Consider the following 19,597-nt stretch of genomic DNA (forward strand, 5'->3'; position numbering starts at 1 on the left):
GAGGACGGACAAAAGCAGGCAGCAAACCCACAGGAGAGCAAAGCATGTCATCTGAATCTTCTTTTCGGTGTTGCACATCCAACGGCTTTGTGTGCATGAATTTGGCTGCTCGATGTCACAAAAGGAGCGAGTTTGTTCGCTCCTGACAAGTGTACTTTTATTTGCAGCAGCCCTTTGATGTATAGAAAAACTTTGGCCGGGATATCCCTCGCAGGAGAAATCCCACTCTTTTGTATTTGCCTTAACAATTGCCTCCCCATTCACTGGGAAGCTTTCATTTCCTTTATTTCAGACTGTGTGCCTGCTGTCTGTCTGTCAACTGTCGCTGGCACATATTGGATGCGTTTGTGGTAGAGGCCGGGGGCGGGACGTTTTATGCCGTTATGTTGACGTGGAAAGTTTGTTTTTTCTCATCAGGTCAATGCTATAGTTTGAATTTGAACTCTTTTGGGTAGAACGTTTGGGGATTTTTAGGACTGGAAACCAATCAACATTTTCACTTCTTAGCCAAAACCGACAGTATTTGCGATTTCATTTTAGGGTTTATTAATAACCAAATATAACTAAACATAGTACAATGCAGACCTGAGCCAAAGCAGAAGGGGTAAACAAAGTGGCAAAAAAAAACATCTAAAGCAGTATTTCCCTAACTTTATTGAGCCCAGACATCCATTTTACAAATACTAGCTCAATAAATGCCAAGTTTTGTGATGCATATGACCAAAAATTTCTTTTAATGTAACAAGACTACCATAATCTTCACATTTGCAGTCACAATTAAAAAAATCAACAAAGTCATTTAAAATGACATATTTATTTTCTAAAGTCACAGAGAGCCTTGGCAGATAGATGAAAGAGCAAAGTATCTGTAACTGTATTTTGAGTCGCACTACAATTGTGTCTGACTGCAAGCGTGTTTGTATATTAATTTAGCATAGCAATAAGATAATAATGGAATGATGTTTCTTTGTAGAGTTCAGCAGAAAACCAGGAGGGGTCTTATAATGAAATGCGGACATCTTTGTCAACAGATGTTCCGCATTGAAGGTCAGTGCATCATACTTGCAACATGGTTTGAAAGAGGCTGCCATTCACAGGGTTGCCATGTATGCAAACTTTCAAGTCTCTTTCGCTGGTAGCCAGCAGTGGCTTTGACCATGCAACATGCAAATACCTGTATTCAAATGTTCACATCTCAATAGTCGTTCAAGCCAAAAGGAAAAACAAACTACTCTTGGAGCACCATGCCGCACGATGAATACATCCATTCAGAATGCACCATTAAAGTGTCACCATCCTGAGCTGAGTTACAGTTGTAGGTGCACTCGGATTCGCCTTTCTGCGCCTTGTCGTCACCTGCAAAATCAGACCGAGCGAAGACAATCTTGGGATCTCGTCGGGTTTGGCAGCCCCGTCAGTCTGGTGACAGGTTGAGATTACTTATCTGAGCAGAGCAGCCATAAAGCTACAAGCGGCATCTTCCACTCCAGCAGATGTGGGGTCTGACTGAGGTCAAAACAGCCTCCACTTGAGAAAACCAACCCAAGCAAGCCCTCATTTTCATTTGGAGTGCCTCTTTATACTCAACGGGAAACCCCTCGGAGATTAAGGTTTTTTGTCTTGCCTAATGTGGCCTCTGATTTCAGAATATTGAAATAACCCTTATTTTCCATTGCGACACATGATCAATATATACAGTTGCCCCGTACAGTTTCATCCAAATCAGACGAATTTCAAAATAAATAAAAACATACATGAATGTCTCCGTTTTCAAATTGATATGAACCTTATATGTAACTTGAATAATGTCACCCTGGACCTTTCAATAAAATATGATCTGCCATTCACAATGTCCATTTTTAAAAGAAAAGTAAAAAGAATCACTCGGGTACCATTCCACTTCGCATACACGGCAAATATAGATGTGGGTTTGACCGCTGTCATGTTAGTCAGATTTAGTGTAAGATATCGTACCAAAAGCTCCAAATTCCCTCTGAGGGGGGTAAATACTGTTTACAAACTCTCCCGGTGTTCAGCTGGCGCTTGAAAGATAGATGATAATGCTGCAAATCCACGTCGAAACGGTCTCCTTTGGTTCTATTTCAGCCTGCGCAGACACCGGGGCAAGCCAAACAACCATCCATCCTGACACTGTCCGTCACACTGTACACAGAACAGCCAAATTAGCACAAATGCTGCACTTGGCACCAGCTTGAAGTATGGTGGCAGCAGGGCAATCATTTACAAGCCGCATTACTTCCACACGACCTGAGCTCTGAGTCACTGGCCGAGCCTGGTAATTAATTTCCACCCTTTTCAGGGATACTTTACAGCAATGTGAAGCACATTAGCAACAGGCTTTCACTGTGATTTGGGCCCAATTATTTTTAAAGCAATCAAGACCTTATATTTGTTTTCCAATAGAGGTTTAAATAGTTTCTCCGAATATTTGTTTGCGTTCTCCTCTTTGTCGTTTTTTTGAGTTTTTCCTTGCCCTCTTGGGAGCTTAAGATCAGGGGATGCTTTGAGAATAATTGTCAATTTGTTTTGTATATGTGAAGCCCTTTGAGACTGCTTGTGATTTAGGGCTATATAAATAGACTTGACTTGACTTGACTTGACTTGACTTGACTTGGGTCCCAGACCTCAACCTCCAAGGGCGCAGGTGCCGACCAAAGGGCTGAGGGAACCACTTCATTTTTAAAGAAAATATAGACTCGTCACTCAGAATACCCGGCAAGACATTTACCAAATTCATGAACACGCTACACGAGATTTGCCCAAAAATTGAAATACGCCATTTTTTACGAGCAGTCTACTTTCTGTGACCGAATAAGCAAGTTTGTGGCTGCCGAGGCAGTTCTGTTTACTGAGATGCCCAGTGAGGCACAACGTGGTCCAGAACACGCAAAACTACAGTAGACCAAAATGAATGCCCATTTTTATGCCGAGCGCAGACACCACTCTCTACACCCCTATATGTATGTGATTATACATTCATATGATTTTTTTCCAATCATAGCTGCCCTCTGAGTGAAACCATAACAGCAATGTGGCCTGTGATGAAAATGCGTTTGTTAGAATGAGTGTTTAGAGGTTGTGGAGCGGAGTTTTCATTTCCTATAGAATGAAAGCACTACAACAAGGGCACTTGTTCATAATGTGGCCAGTATTCATTGTAAGACTTAAAAGTTGTCATTGTGGTGAAGGATAAAGTGCTGATTGACAAGATATTTTGGGCTTGCACTTATTTTCATAATGATTCTGGAGACCAGATGAGGTCCAAAAGCAATTAGCAGATGCAAACAATGAGGTGTGCTGACTTTCCGTGTTGACGTGGTGCTTCGATAACGATACCTTTCTGCCGATCAATTTGATATCATTTATATAAGGCAGAGCTGAGATTTCTTTTCAAGCTCATATTGCCGTCAGTTGCTTGCACATCTCACTAACAATTGGATTAAATAGAACGAGATCACATTTTAAGGGGAGTCTGCTGCTTTAGAAATGGAGCGAAATCCCTAAGTAATGGTGAAGTGGTAAAATGAGCCCGCTATTAAATAGTGATAATACTTGAGCGAAATATTTGCTCCACAATACATATTTCTTTAGAGAGTACAAAAGTGCGCACATTCATCTTCATAAGTGTGCTGCCTGTTGGTTTTCAAGTATAAGCAGCAAATTGTACTTCACATGAGCACTTCAAAGTTGAAAGAGTGAGCATCTCGGCTGACCACAGAGCAACGCAACACTAGGCAGGGCGCGTGAGTGTTTAATCCGTGACCTCAGGCCAAGCCATAAGATATATGGTGGTGAAGAGGTGGCAAAGGCTCGGCTAGTGGGAAAAGGGACGAGCATGAGTCAGGCGGCGAGTCTGCAAGGAGCTGTGGGAGCAGAGGAAGTGTTAACAACATCACAAGTAGGAGCCATTCAAGTTACCACGTCAGGAAGCAGAGAGGAGGAGGATGATGCTGATGGTGGCGGCGGTGGCGTGGGAGCGCTTGGCGGTGATGGGACACATACATCTTTATCATTAAATCATGTGCAGCCAACAAGGTGAATTGTTCATCCCCAGCCAGTTGATGTGTTACCTCTCACCCTCTTTACGTCACTCCCCTTTTTTAAAAAAAAAAAAGCCTGTTGCCCACGTGCTTACAGCATTTCCATTTAGCACACTGTAGTAAGAAATCAACTTTAAATGAGTAATATACTTCATCAGCCATAGGAGCCTGCCTGTGTGCTACAGCACTTGTTGCTTGTCTCAAACGTGCAATCTCACCGAGTAACCCGAAGTAAAAGGGAACAAGAGGTTGCTTTATTGATCATAATTCATGTGACTTTCTGATTATTTATACAAATTTGTTGCATACCTGTTGTACAATGACAATGAAAGTATTCTAGTCAAGTCTGCTTGTTATGATTTAAGTGTCTGCTGTGTTCTTTATTGTACCTGTCCAGCGTGTAATTGAAAAAGATAAGTTTCTTATCATGGTGATGATCATCATCCCATGAGGATTTAATAAGACGCTTTCCTGGTTTCGTGCGGTTGTTGTCCTAGGCAGCGATGCTCGGAATGACATCCTGGTTTGATTCACAGCTTTCGTGTTTGTGACACAAGTGTGCAATGAGTTGTCACATTGCCGCTATTGTCTCTTCCAGACGCCTACAGGTTCCAGTCAGTATACAGCCCCGTGCACCACCCATGCAGTGTGATTTCCTCCGACGAGGATGCCCCCCCCCCCCCAACACACACACACACATTAAAAAAAAATAATAATAATAAAAAGTCATTTAAACCAAACGAATGACACAGACACTTTAAGAAAGTTTTGCTTGCTGGCATCGGCTCAGGCGAATCTCACCTATTACTCATGTTGCTTCGTACATTTGGGGCATGGCTTGCAAGCACATCGCCTCGTCACTGCATAACAATCAGATGGCTCAGTGTTGGCACCGCAACTGATGGAATTTTACTCAAAACAGATTTCGCCTTTGAACTTCCCCATAATCTTCATCCAAAAGTATCGTTCCGGGCTGATAAACTCTCAGAGTAGAACTCTTGTGCAGGGGTTGTGGGGGAATTTCGATCATATCTGTGTGAGAGGCAACGTAAGTATCATTTGGCTCCTGAACAAGCAACAAGTTATGCGGGAAGCAACGAATGGAATGCTGGTTTTAATTCTGAAAGCGAATTACAGGCCTATAAGCAAGAACGTGTGTCCGACAAATTGGGTACGTCTTCGTTCGCTGATCGACTACGTTTGACAGCTGTCGGCCAGCCAAGGAGCCCCCCAGTAAGGAACTAGCCCCCGTCATAAAAGTTGCCTGCTTGCCGTAGCGTATTTCAATCGCGTAAGAGCCCCTATAATGGCGTTGTCCGGGCGAGTCTGTGCAAGCTTCTCTCTGACAACTCGCTTTTGTTGATTATTTGTCTTTTCCCGTAAAGCCACCAAGGTTGTTGTTGTTGTGGTGGTGCTTGCTTTTGTTTGTTTGATGGATTTTCTTTTTTTTTTTTCCTGAGACAGTTTAAGCACGGCGTTATTGCGAAGGGTTATTAGATTCATAAGTCAGCGAAGTGGTGGGCGATCTACTGAGCACAGCAGAACTTCTCATATGATGACTTCAAACAAGACACATTACCTACCAGCATCTGTTGGAGTGAGTGGCTATTAAGACACTTCTATCCAGGACAGCGTAGGGGGGGAAATGGTAAGTAAGCGTTTGGAATAACACAACATTCTAAGGGTAAAATAGTCGCGTTTGGTGTTTAAAGCTGCATTGCCGCTCGGGCTTGGATGGCTTCTACTTGACAAAGTCGCTCCAGTATAGCGAGACTGCGTTGTGTGTTGAAGGCTCGTGTTGACAAAGCTTGTGTGGGGGAAAAAAAAAAAGATTGTGTGGCGTTTTAGGGCTACGCCGAGGCAGGTAAGGCAACCATGGAATACATGACTGGTCCGTGCGCGTATATGCTGGGGCTTCCAGGTGGGTCGTGCCTGCTGCCAGCGAGAGGCTTTATTATACATGCATGTATGTTCTTTTAAAGCAACATGTGCCACTTAAGTGAGACACTTGGAGATCCGGTTCACCGGGTATAGTATCTTTTTAAGGCGGATTTAAACAGGGCGGCTGGACCGTTTTTTTTGTTTTGTTGTTTTTTGGGTTGGTTTGGTTTCATTAATAGGAGCCGCTATCTGGAAGGAAATGTCCACCCGACATGTGATCAAATATTAACGCGGTTGGTTTTGGCAGAGAGGGGAAATACACGTGACAAGAGCAGCAGCAGCAGCAGCAGTTTTTTTTTCTTTCTTTCTTTTTTTTAAGTGGGCACTCAACAAAAGTATCCAGATATTTCTGTGGCCCCCTCATACTGTAGTAGTTCCCCGGGCTGTGTGATGCTTTCAGCACATTGGACAGAGGCACCGGAGCCGTGCATGGACTAAACGCGCACACTGTGGACGCCAACTCTCTTCCCCCCTTTGCCAAACCTGGGATTGTTTTTCCAACTTTTGGTAAGATTATTTTCAGGGAGACGGTTGTCTTTTACATCAGATTTAAAGAGAGGGGGGAAATTCAAACGGGAGAGAGAGGAGTAGGGGGGAAAGAAAAGCGCATGTGCTTTTTTTGTAGAGCACTGTCAAAGTTAAAACATTAGGCTGTCCGCTGTTTTTCTTTTGCCTTTTTGTTGTTTTTGTTTATTTTTATTTTTTTTCTGCACTGCACATTGTCAGTACCCTTAAGCCCCCCCACACTGCGTTTAAACTTTGGGACATGCAAGCGTTGGTCGCGGAGATCTAACCACGCACATAGTGGTTGTCAGCCCTTGTAAAGGTAAGAGCCCAATCCATTTTTTCCATATCACTCTTTTTTTGCTGTCGTCTTTGCGGGCTTTTCTCTAACTTGGGCTTTTTTTAAGCACAGCATGCGGCTTGCATCCTCGCCTGCGTTGTCGGCGTTAGTCTCCAAAATAACTCCAGTTGATCAAATGCCTCTTCTTTAGTAACGAAATTGAATGCATCAGGCAAGAATAAAGGCTCGCGTGTAAGTCTCGTGGAATGTCTCTATCGAGACTTGTCCATTTTAAATGATTTAAAATGGGCTTTTCTTTCTTTGAATCTTTGGAGTTTCCGAAGCTGTCTTGCTGCAACACAATGTAATGGTTGCGTTATGCCTAATCATGCTGCCGGTATGAGACCAAGACGCTGCAGTGATCCAGTCATCCTGCTCCATAACCGGTAGACTGATGTCTTGGATGTGCGTACAATGTAGTCGTGATCGCATGTACGGGAAGAAAAAAATCTAGCATCCTCCCTTTTTATTATCATTTTATTTATTCTACGTTGTTGTTTTTTTATCCATATGCTTGTGCTGCTACATTCATGTTTTGTCTTGATGTCTGTGGATTCTGTTATCGGTCCAAATATAGCCCTACGCTTTACCCCCTCCTTCCCCCGGACCCCCACCCCTCCCGTCATCGCCATCAAATCACTTGTGTTTTTACTACGCCCGCTCCACGGTTTCATTCATAAGGTGCTTTTCGCTTCACCTGCTCCCCCTACTATCCCCCTCGGTTTTTTTTTTTTTTTTTTTTGTGGGGGGGGGGCGGCGTACACCACAACCACGGGCTGCACAGAAATAACACTCTAAAAATATACCAATCGTGATCACGTCCTTTCGGAGAACTTTTCAATTTATTGCCCGCAGAATTAGTTTTTTTGTGTGAAATTATTCTAATGGGCGTGGCTCTGTACGTCACTGACAGATGTGATGGAGCGATAACATGTCTCCGTGAGCACTTGTGCTGACGCGGTAGCGTGGATTAATTATTACCCCCCCCCCCCCCCCCCGCTTCAAAAATAAAGAATTACTATGATTGGACACTTGATGGAGACAGATTTATAGGATCGTCACTTGAAAGTGCATAATTTTCTTACAAAAATCGCTCGAAAAGCTTTGGATATTGTCTATTTCCACCCCCCATCTTCATCTCAGTCCCACTCTCCATCTCTTTTCTCTTTTTTTCCCCCTCTCCTCCTCCTCCGGTCAAAGAAATAGATCCAAGACGAAGCAATTGCAAAGCGAGGAGAGAAAAGCCCCAACGCCCACAGTCAGTTCTGTTTTAATCAGCAGTCACCTTTCACGCGGCACGTGATCCAATAAATAGTCCGAAAACGAATGTATTCCTCACGTTTGTTTGATTGTGTTTGAATGGTGGAACTTGTGTGTAAGCGTCCACGCTCGTTTTATATGCGTGTCCAACGTGCGCCGATCATATTCTGTTTGTTAATGCTCATTTTGCACGAGCAGAAAAGCTCACATTATTTAGAACGTTCATAAGACGTTGCTAATGAATGCCACATCTCTGCAGTCACGTTTCGGGTGAATAAATAAGAAAACGTTTTTTTGCAAAATCTTAAAATAATTACACGAAGCTGTGAGGTTATTTTACTATTATTTTAAGTAACGAATCTGGATGGTTTAATCCTATTTTTCCCATCGAGGGATTTTTTTTTCAAATTAATGATTGTTTGTTTTGTGTATGTCTACGATGTAATTGTATCAAGAAAAATGACAAGCAAAATGCGTGCCTTTCTATGCATGTTGCAATATATACATGTTTTTTCCCGACTGATACGGGGGATTATGGTGTGGGCGTGGGCGTGCATGGGTGGAGGAGGAGGGATGAGCGGAGGCGGGTTAGGAGGGGTCTGTGGGGTGGCACGACACACTTTGTATGTATGAAGGTTTTTTTATAGCACTTTTCTGCAATGTACGTCAGCGGATCAGTCCATAAATGGGGTTGTGCGCGTGTGTGTGCGGGCGCGCGTCTGCGTGCGCACGCGGACGCACGCGTTATCTTTACTGAGAATCTCCTCTCTCGCTCTCCCTCTCTCTCTCTCGCTGCAGAGTTGTGGTGGGCGTCAAAATTCACATCAAATCATTCGCTTGGCTTTAGTCATTTAACGAAAAGGCGTCATTTTAACGTTTTACTTTTAATTCCTACATCTGCCTTGTGTGTTTTTATCTTGGCCTTTGTCTTATTTCAATCAATTTCTATGCTTCGAACGGATTCGTTATGATCAAGTTGTTGTTTTTATTATCTTTTTATATTTATAATGACAACAGGCCCCCCTTTTCACTCCATACTGCGTCCTTTCCGGTCTGTTTCTCATTCATTAATTATAAAAAAAAAAACTGTCGGCGCTCTCGTGCACATGATATAAATAAGCAATGGGCTATCGATTATATTTGGGCTATAGATGGCGGAAATCTCCACACAACAGCAGGCGGACGTCACGATATATTTAGAGCAAGGAATAAGCATCTTAATCATGATGGCAACGAAGGCTCCATCGCCCCGCCACCGCTGCCGCTTATAGTCACCACCGTCATCACCTTCATCACCATCACCTTCATCCAATTAACAGGCTTGTTTAAACAAGTTCTGTCAAGAGGCGAGGCTTCGGACGTTCTGTGGGGTTTTTTTTTCAACACGGATACGGGTTTAATAAATTAATATTTAAAAAAAAAACTGCAAATAAAAGGCTGCCGTTCTAACGTGTGACTGTGGAACTAGGCGGATTCACGATGCGGTGTGCGTTTGCTCGATCACAGTCTGGTCTCCGCAGCACCGAATTCTCGCAACTTCATTCATATCACAGTTTTCTTTTTTGAGTAAGAGACAGAAAGACAGACAACTTGTCTTTAGAGTTGCAAATTCTATATATATAGTATAAATGTCTGTTTCATCTTGCTAATAATTATGATAAATATGTTGTCATCACAGGAAAGATTGTATTGCCTCCTCATCCTAGTGTCTCATTCTATTGAAGAAATCGAATTTATCTGTTTAAAAGGCATCCCAAGTGGTCCGCAACCCGCCCTCGCTGTTTGACGTCATCTAAGCTTAAACAGTGTTTTCTCAGATCGGCTCCAGGAGGCATGTACTCCTACTTTGATCCAAGTGCCCTCATCTCCTTCTTTTATCCCCAGTGAAAATGACAATTTCTCAAATGTCATTTCCCCCTTTTCCATGTTACGCAGTTCCTGTCTTGCACAAGCAAGTAGGCTGCTGACTGAATGAAGCATCAGCAGTGCCAGTTTGTCTGCATTTGGCATCAGAACCTGTAAGAAATGTTATACATGTGTTTCTTTTCTGTGCTGCACAAACAGGGAAGACGTTAAGCAAGAGAGAAGTGTAAATGCAAATCACATGTTTGTAACATGGCTCGATTAAAACCTGAGCCATGCCCCCCCCCCCCCCCCCCTTCAACAAAAGACAAAAGATGTTCATCCATACGCCTCAGACAGTTTGAAGTCATTGTCCCTGAGAAATCTTAAACCTGTAGAAATACAACACCACGGTGCGGATGAAATAGTGGCTTAGTTTTCAGAAGGACTCCAGGTTGCTTTAACACAAGCCTCAAAGTTATCTCTGGAGCTTGGAGCGCTTTGTTGCTTCCATTTATCACACATTATTTTGAATTCATTCAGAAAACTACTCCCTAAAGCCTCTGACGCTGCTTGCAAGCCAAAAGACCACTTGCTACACTGTCTTCGGTTTTGCTGCATTTGCACAAATGAGAGAGAGAGAGAGAGAGAGAGAGAGAGAGAGAGAGAGAGAGAGAGAGAGAGAGAGAGAGAGAGAGAGAGAGAGAGAGAGAGAGAGAGAGAGAGAGACTGTTGTTTTTTCTGCTAATGAGACTGCAAGTGATTTATTTATGAATTACTTGTTTGGAACATTGAGCATTTTTTTGTCCTCGCTGGAGTCAAAACCCTCGATGATTGCTGCTCTTTGTCATCCAGGGTTCGCCCTCACCTGTGGGCCTTTGAGGAGCGCTATATCTATCTTGGCATGTCCCTGTCTGTGTTGGAGGTGGGGCGGACTCATTAGGCAGGTGTGAGCATCTCCTCCCATATTGCTGCATGCCAAGTAGGAGCTCCCCAGCACATACGCCAATGCAGGGAAGAATTATGCTGGTCATAGAGCAAACAAATCACTCAATCTTTGCTCTGGACCAGTCACAAAGGATAATGAGGCGCTGTTTCCCCATTAGAGCGAAGCATCAGTTTGAACATGTTCAACATGCACTCAAAGGCTTGACCTGCTCTTGTTCATTGTTAACCAATGCAAGCTACCTTTGTTAAAATGCTGTAATGCAAACATGTTTGTTCATTGATCCATCCGTTTGTCACGAGGATGGCGTTATTTGCAATAGCAAGGCTGTTCTTTCACCAAGTTAATCTTTTTGTTAGCCTCCAATGTCTTTTGACATTCAACAATTCTAATTCAATATCTTTTTTTTAAATAGATATTTTTTTTAAAAATAGAATGTCCACGCAAATATGACTAAGGGTGGTGTTGCTCATGAATAAATTCAGGCTAGAGTTGCACGTCTCCGCGTTGGGTCACGATTTGCACGCTGACGCACAGCGCTCAAGAAACATGCCACCATGTTTGGTGGGCAAACGCGGAAGCAAGGAGGCTTTGCGTGCGTGCGCTCGAAAAAAAAAAAAAAAAAAAAAAGACAAGATGCGCAGTGAAGGCACACTAATAGTTCCGCCTCCGGGCTGTTTAAACAGGAGTCGGAGGCGAGCAAGTGAGCCAGCCAGCCAGCCGCTGGTCACATGTTGCAGCGTCATCGTGTAGTAAAGTTGCTCGACTTCCACACAGGCTCCCCATTGCAAGCTCCACGGCTCTCTTGTCTTGTCTTCATCCCGCCACTGGTTTGCTCCTCCTCCTCAACCTCCTCCTCCTCCTTCCTCCTCCTCCTCTTCCTCAGCTGCTGCTGCTGCGGCGGCATGCAGGCGACAACTTGGCTTTCACACAACATCTCCACCGGAGCCGTCCAGCCATGGGAGTGCATGACCTCATCCATGCAATTTCCACCATCAATAATTTAATGTATTTGCTCCAAACTTGAAGAGAGATCCTGAAGCTTGTCAGGAGGACACAGAGAGGAAAGTATCGCTAAAGTCTAAATTACTCAGGGAGTTGCCCAGGACAGCCCAGATGACACTGTCCTGTTGAATGGTCTGTTTTACGACTGGGCAGCACAAGGTACGTTTCTCTCCCAACTTCTTTGTAGCTATATTGGATGCTGCTGTTTGTTATTGAGCTGTATGTTAAGACAAACAAAAGTTGGTGCTAGGTTTGTGTGCTGTGTGTCTGAAATAACCCCATCAAGTGTCGTTATCCTGTGGACAGGCAGCGCCGCGGCCCCAGGGGGGAGTATGTGTAATCTTATCCCGCCGTTCATTAATAAAAAACGGACTTATTATGTTGATTGGGTTTCCAAAGCAGAAGAAGGACTCACTTGTGTAATACTATAACTCAAAAGTAAGACGCCTGTTTCACCACTGGACAGTGATAAGCATTGGGCTAGTTTTTCGTCTTGAGTGGCAGCATTTAGTAAAAACATTCTATAAGTTTTTAGAAACATCATCAACGTAAAACGGGTTCAAAACTAACAAGTTCCGAGGCAAAAAACAAAACTTGGATTCATCACTCATTAAGACTTTATGGGAAACCCGAGACCGGCCACTTTGGTCCACTTCTTGGTGTTGTGTTTGCCCTGGGTGTCTTCAAATTACTGATCTATCTATCTATCTATCTATCTATCTATCTATCTATCTATCTATCTATCTATCTATCTATCTATCTATCTATCTATCTATCTATCTATCTATCTAAGACGGAAGAGGATGGTAAAGCTTGCCAATATTCTACGGTCTCGGGCGCCATCTAGTGTGCAAAGTGTATAACTGCAATGCCCCAATTTCAAAATTTGTGCAGTAATCTCCTTGTGATCGGGTGATTTCTGGGTTTAAATGAATACTTTGAATCGAATTTTAAGTAGATTTGACATCGACTAGCATATGACTGCATTTTTTTTTCCGATGGAGGTGAATTCTCCTAATCAATGCCGACTGCTGCAATGTGTGGGAGGGAGGCGACCGCTTTGGACAGCACAGCTCAGACAGCAGTAGTTTGAATTCTTGTTGGCTTCAAAATGGCAGTTGATAAGGCTTGGCTCTGAGACCAGGTGTGATCCCCTGTTGCTGCTCCTGCAGTATACAGTATTGCTAAATATGCTCGGATTAAAAACAGATCTCCAGGCAGCAATGTTCCACATGTGTAAGCTGTTACCAATGACAGCCTGATTTGCTTTTTTTTTTTTTTTTACTGCATATATTATAGTACCCAAGGGTTGTCCTTAATCTAATTTCATGTGTGCATGTTTGTTTTCCCACTGTTGTTATAGCTGAACATTTGGCATTGAGTTCTGTGCACGTTGGACGTGACCAAACATGCTGCTTGGTAAACACTTCCACTTCGCAAGGTTGTTGAGGAATTGAACAAAGTGTACAAAACACAAGCAAGACATGACAGATAACAAATGTTGCTATACAGTCCAATCTGATGTTTATCTCTCATATTGAAGTTTTTCGATGGGGGGGTAGATTATACCATAAAGTCTAGCAAAGGTATATGGTTAATAATCACAAGGAATGCTAGCCCTTTCATGTCCTTTAGAAACTTTTCATCATCTGTCATATGAGGTATTTAGCGCTGTAATCCCCACCTGGTGCAAAGAATAAACACGAGACTAAGTTACATATGGCAGCCTGCAGGCCGTGCCCTCAAAGCAGGCGAACAGGTGGTCATTTGGTGCGTGTGGACGTCCAAAAGGCCACACGCTCACCTGCTCGCATTGTTCCGTGCGCTTCGTGGCTTGAGGTGTGTCACCGCGCATGAAAAGCATGTTTGAGCAGTGCTTATTGAGGCCTTTGTGTGCGTACCCCCCCCCCCCCCCCCCCCCCGCTTCATGTTATCTATCTGGCGGAAGGGATGGGTTGGATGGATAGATGAATAAATGCAAGGAAGGAAATGCTGCCCCTCAATGGTCAAGACTTAATTATTGGACACAAATCAATACCCAAGTCCAGATACTGCAATAAATCCTCTGGAACATCTGGATCCCCCCTCGCTTGAGTTTTCATGCCCATTGTGTTAAACACAGAAACACATGCTGTTATGCACTGTGAAAATCCTGCAGTGCGCGGAACATCTTCCTCGGCCGCTTGTATAATTCTCAGCCGGTCCCACAGCAATTAAATGATTCATTGGCTTTATTGCGTTTTAACAGGATGTTGATTGAGAACATGAGCCATATTGATCGCCCTGATGGAAACAGGAAATCACAGAGATATAAATACAATCATTTGTTGTTCCCGGTGTGAGCGTACCTGGGGGAATTGCATGCAATTGCGCGCTGTTGAGTGGCATTACCCCCAGCAACCTCCTCTTCTCCATTCTCTCCCCTGTGGAGACCTGGAAGAGACGTCATCTGTGGTTGTTATGCTGCGAAATGACGCCGCCACCCTCTCCACCCCCTGCTGCTGCAATATTACCCCTGTGGTCGGTTACGGAAGATGCAGCACTTTGTCTGCGCCATTTCCAGCATGAAGTTTGACGCCTAACAGTAATCAGCCCTCTCCCTTCATTTCCTTGATGTGGAAGTGGAACCATTTGTGTGCAGTGCTGATAATAATATCAGCCTAAATGCATCCTACACATAAAGCTCGTGACTGGCATCCGTCCCGTAAAGCAACATGATTTTTCAGTGCTGGGAAGGCCCGCGTACATCTCCTGATTGGAATCCAAACAACAATGAGGGGTTAATCGGTGAGGTGCATTAGCGTGTAATTACATTTCACCAGCATGGATTTGCGTTTTACACCATTCTTTGTCCTTATTGTGGTTTAATTGGCGAGAGGGCAAAATACCCCCAATCTTCTTACAAGACGGCCCCTCCCTATGCATCCTCCTTGGAGCACACACACTTTGTGGAGGCGCACGCGCGCGCGTCCCTGAGCTTGGGGAATGAGTGGCTCATTAGGAAGAAGGATGTGATATTCTGAATAGACTGGGAGACTCCCAGCACATCTATTTTTAGAGCCGATATCTCTATGGCAGTCACCGGTGTTGTTTAATTGCAGCCCCAGACACCAATTAAGAAGGAAACAAATGCGTTGAAGGGCGGGGCTTGCTCCTTCTTTACGGTAAAGGTCCTTGTGTCCATTCAGAGGGGAGGGTGTGTGTGTGTGTGTGTCTTTGTTCTCTACATATTCCTGTAAAAGGTTGGGACGTGCGTGGTACACTCACAGCCATGATCACTTTTCTTTTTCTTCTAAATAAGTCCATCATTGAAGACAAGTCATTTCTGTAAGGATGACTTTCTACTTAGATCATTTGCATGTGCACAGTGTTGGAGTGACACCTAGCAGGGTTTAATCATCATGTCAGTGTAAAGATTGGCACCTTCCCTGGTAGCGAAGATGACACATTTTTTGAGTCATTCGTGTCCTGCTGGGTTCAGCCTGGAGAGTTATGGAGTCATCCACCTGTTCGCTGCAAAGTTCTCCCTACTTAGGATTGGAATTTTCTTGCTAAACAAATCATTCCCATGTTTTCAGTGTTTTCGTATTGGATGTCCCTTTATCAAACACGCAAAATAAAAAAAACGTACTCTCTTACGTCAACACATGACAACTGTCCGCATTGTTGGTGCGTAACACCTCAAATTCAGCCATTATGTGTAGGTTCAGATGCAAAACATATAATTGTGTCCATCAAGCGTAAACAGGGTCAACTGCTGACAAGAGTTTAATTGTATTTGTCCAGCCTCATCCTGCTGTGTGGCAGTCTCAGCAGCGTGTTCTATGACAATGCCAAAACTAGTAAATGATGCCACGCTCAAATGCAAAAGGTCGGGATTTCTGTATCTCAGCAACACAAATTATAGGATGCAGAGGGTCACATTGGAGGATTTTTTTTTCTTTGCTGTAATAAGGAAGACTTCCAGCATGGTTCAAACACTTATAATAATAATAATAAATTCCTCCAGCAAAAGCGCCTTATTTTTGTTTGTTGGGCTACTTTGTGGTCGCTGAAACAAGACAAAAGAAAGTTGTTATAACATCTCCAAAACTTGTGCAGTCATGGAACAAGCCAATGAACAAAGCAACAGGTGTTAAACATGCTACTTTTTGCTAGAGCTGCTTCCACCTGCGATTACCTCGGGGAGTTAGTTGTATATGGTACAGTACAAATACGACACACAAAGGGTTTATTTATCGACAGTCACTCGGCGCTCTGTGATGTGAAGCGCATCTTATCGATGCCAAGCCTCGCATATGAATCGGATGATCCTGATTTACGCATGTGAGGGAACCACTGGCAAGATTCAGTGTGATTGCAAACATTTGATGAAGCTAGTCTCTGGGGAGACTTCGAATATTCAATTCAATTGATTATGACTCACAATGACAAGCCAACTGTCCACTAACTAGCCGGGTGTCCCCTTCCTTCCCTTTTGTCTTTCTTTGTCCCTCCAGTTCCACCAGGTTAGAAGAGTGATGACCATCCTGTTCCTTACTATGGTTATTTCATACTTCAGTTGCATGAGAGCTGTGCCCCTGAGAGACGCCCCAGGCATGCAGGGCCATCGGACGGAAGGCTACCTGGGCGCCGCCGCGCCGGTCGCAAGAGGCCGGGGGACTCCACAGAGTGGTGGCGGGCCGGGCCAGCGTGGGATGCCCTCGCTCGCAGACACCTTTGAGCAGGTGATAGAGGAGCTGCTGGAGGTGGAGGGGGAGGCAGAGGCGGCACAGATGGGACAGAGGGGAGATAGGAGCCAGGGAGGCGGGGGTCCGGCTTCAGACGCGGCCACCGAAAGCAAGGATGTCGACGTGTACGACTCGCGGGTGATGATCAGCAACCAAGTGCCTTTGGAGCCGCCGTTGCTCTTTCTTCTGGAGGAATACAAAAACTATCTGGATGCTGCTAATATGTCCATGAGGGTGCGGCGACACTCTGACCCCTCGCGACGTGGAGAGCTCAGCGTTTGTGACAGTATTAGCCAGTGGGTGACAGCGGTGGATAAAAAGACGGCGATAGACATGTCGGGGCAGACGGTTACCGTCATGGAAAAGGTTCCCGTCCCCAACGGCCAACTGAAGCAATACTTTTACGAGACCAAATGCAACCCCATGGGGTACACGAAAGACGGCTGCAGAGGAATAGACAAGCGGCATTATAACTCCCAATGCAGGACAACCCAGTCCTACGTGCGAGCCCTCACCATGGATAGCAAAAAGAAGATCGGCTGGCGGTTTATAAGGATAGACACTTCCTGTGTATGCACATTGACCATTAAAAGAGGGAGATAATGTATAAAATGTATAGATTTTATTGAAGAGTTTAAAAAAGAGAATACAGAGAAAATATCTATTTGTATATATACATAACAGGGTAAATTATTCCGTCAAATGAAAATTTTATGGACTGCATGTAAAAAAAAGATGAAGTTTATACAGTAAAAGTGATATAACAGTCTATTTATTGAACATATTCATGACCTTGTAAACGATTAAAAAAAATCTGATCAGTCATTTGCTCCCACTTTAAATTACTATATCACATTCCTCAAGACATTGTGGATTTGTTTATGTTGCCAAGATTTACAAAATGAGGTGGAAAAAAAACAGGCACGGAATGAGAGGACAGTTCCATCTTCAAAAGCTTGCATGCTGCTTCAATTGTGAATTGAGAAATTCTCCACTTACAAAAAAATAATAATAAGAGGCTGACCAAAAAAAAAAAAAATCAACTTTCCGTTTACATACTCAGCGGAAAACAACTTTCCTCTCCAGTAATTTATCTGTTTACTGTTCTAAACTTCTCAAGGTATAATGTTGGGATTACATACTATGTCAAGGTGCTGTTGTCAAAGCTTTGCTGTTTATTTTTTTATTCCCACCAGAGTAAGATATATATTAAAAAAAAGAATATATATATATATATATATATATATATATATATATATATATATATATATATATATGAGATATGTTTCTGGGTTAATATTATTCATTTTGTATGTTGTGAAGTTGTTTGCAATATTAAACTGAAATATTTGAAGAAATAAAAATGACTATAGGCAACTGAAAAACAAAACCAATGTGGATAAAGTTTCAACCCTCCATTTTTAGTTATAGTCACAAGTACTGACGCACATAAAACACATCAATCAGCCGCCAAATTGACCAAAATTAACCAATAATGTCAAATTGGGACTGATGAAAAATGTCAGGATCCGAAGGGAACTTGGAACTTTGGGCTTTTCAGAGAGAGAGACGGTTGTTGAAATGGGTGAACTACAAAAGAGCAGTGGCACTCATTTACAAGTGTTCACAGGCATGGTCTTTATTGTCACTCAACCTACACCATAATCCCACAATCAGAAATAATCCTCACAAACACAAGGAAAAAAGTGTCTGCACGATCAAGTTTCGACTTGTGAAGTTAGGCTCTGGGTGCTCTTGGCACATACTTAAAGGCTTCAGCCGGCCCATGCATCTGTGCACAACTTCAGTGAATCCCATCCTGATGTGTCTTCAACAAAAGATCAGTCATCAGGGCATTCATTGAGTGGTACAATCACAAAGACCTGAAGCAAACCGACTTGTCTGTTTCCTGAGGGGTAAGGTTGTCACGGGTTCATTCCATCAACAGCCCATGAAACACCATTTTCTTTCACATCTTTATAACTCTACTGGTGCATTCAGTTGTTCACAATTTAGAAAAGAGGGTGCACATACAATAAACAAAAACAACCCAATTATATAAATTACGTAACTTTTGTTCTAATGTATGCAACGTTCACCTCAATTTCCTTCACCACCACCTATTTGAGGATAAGAAGAAGCCTTGAAAGAGGATTGGAACTTGCCCTTTGAAATTTGGGAAGCTGCTGAAGAAAATGTCCAGGACCAGAGAACTGATCCTCGCTTCTCTTTCCAGCCCATGAAATGTGGTGAGAATTTACTGTGCTTTCCTTTCATACACGAAATGTAAGGAAGGATTCATACAGCTGCTCAAAAGGTATGATCATCATCACTCTATATGTGTCCAACAACAGGCACAGTCATAGTAAGGAAATGCTGAAATTATATTGCAGCAGTTTTGTAGCTAATTATATGTATGCTACATATAATGTATGCTTAAGCTAATGTGATCACTACACAATGCAAAACTTTAATGGTACACATTCCTGAGGGACAGTACAAATTTGTCAGCTAAAGCCATCTTATAACAGGCATTTCTGCTCAATGTTTAAAACAACAAAATCCCTAGGTAACTTGTAGGGGGGTCTTCCCCATCTAAAAGACTAACTAACCAACTAACTAATTCACTCAATCAAACTGCCATAACAGATCAATCCATGGCATCATAGTTGCGGTTGGCCAATAGAGGGCACTAAGGAGTCGCCCCAGCACTCAGGAAGAACACGTGAGAAAAATTAAATTAAATGGAAGAAATATCTTGAAATAAAGTACATCAATATAGTACGGGAAGTAAGAAAAATATGATTATCAGAATTATGAAAACAACTTTTGTCCATTTAGTATTTCAGGTATGGGGTGCAAAATATATATAATATAAATATTAAAAGTGCAGTTGGCTCTGACTGTTGAAAAGGGGTTCAAGATTTACTTTTTCATTGGACCTCTACAATTTACATACTGCAGGTGG

The 19,597-nt window shown here is 43.1% G+C and overlaps 1 protein-coding gene across 6 annotated transcripts; it reads left to right on the forward strand.

Annotated features, from left to right (window-relative positions):
* Positions 1 to 4,912: 4,912 nt before the first annotated feature.
* Positions 4,913 to 17,668, forward strand: bdnf (brain-derived neurotrophic factor). 6 transcript variants are annotated; one of them, XM_037248175.1, is made up of 2 exons: positions 4,913 to 5,109; positions 16,399 to 17,668. In XM_037248175.1, exons 1-2 carry the CDS (start codon positions 4,963 to 4,965, stop codon positions 17,230 to 17,232), a joined length of 981 nt encoding a protein of 326 aa, XP_037104070.1. In that variant the 5' UTR covers positions 4,913 to 4,962; the 3' UTR covers positions 17,233 to 17,668. The 6 variants fall into 6 exon arrangements, with proteins under 6 accessions (XP_037104070.1, XP_037104072.1, XP_037104075.1 ...); XM_037248177.1 differs by lacking the exon at positions 4,913 to 5,109 and adding an exon at positions 5,392 to 5,709; XM_037248180.1 differs by lacking the exon at positions 4,913 to 5,109 and adding an exon at positions 5,770 to 5,925.
* Positions 17,669 to 19,597: the final 1,929 nt, after the last annotated feature.

The sequence above is a fragment of the Syngnathus acus genome, chromosome 3 (assembly GCF_901709675.1).
Source record: "Syngnathus acus chromosome 3, fSynAcu1.2, whole genome shotgun sequence".
Taxonomy (NCBI): Eukaryota; Metazoa; Chordata; class Actinopteri; order Syngnathiformes; family Syngnathidae; genus Syngnathus; species Syngnathus acus.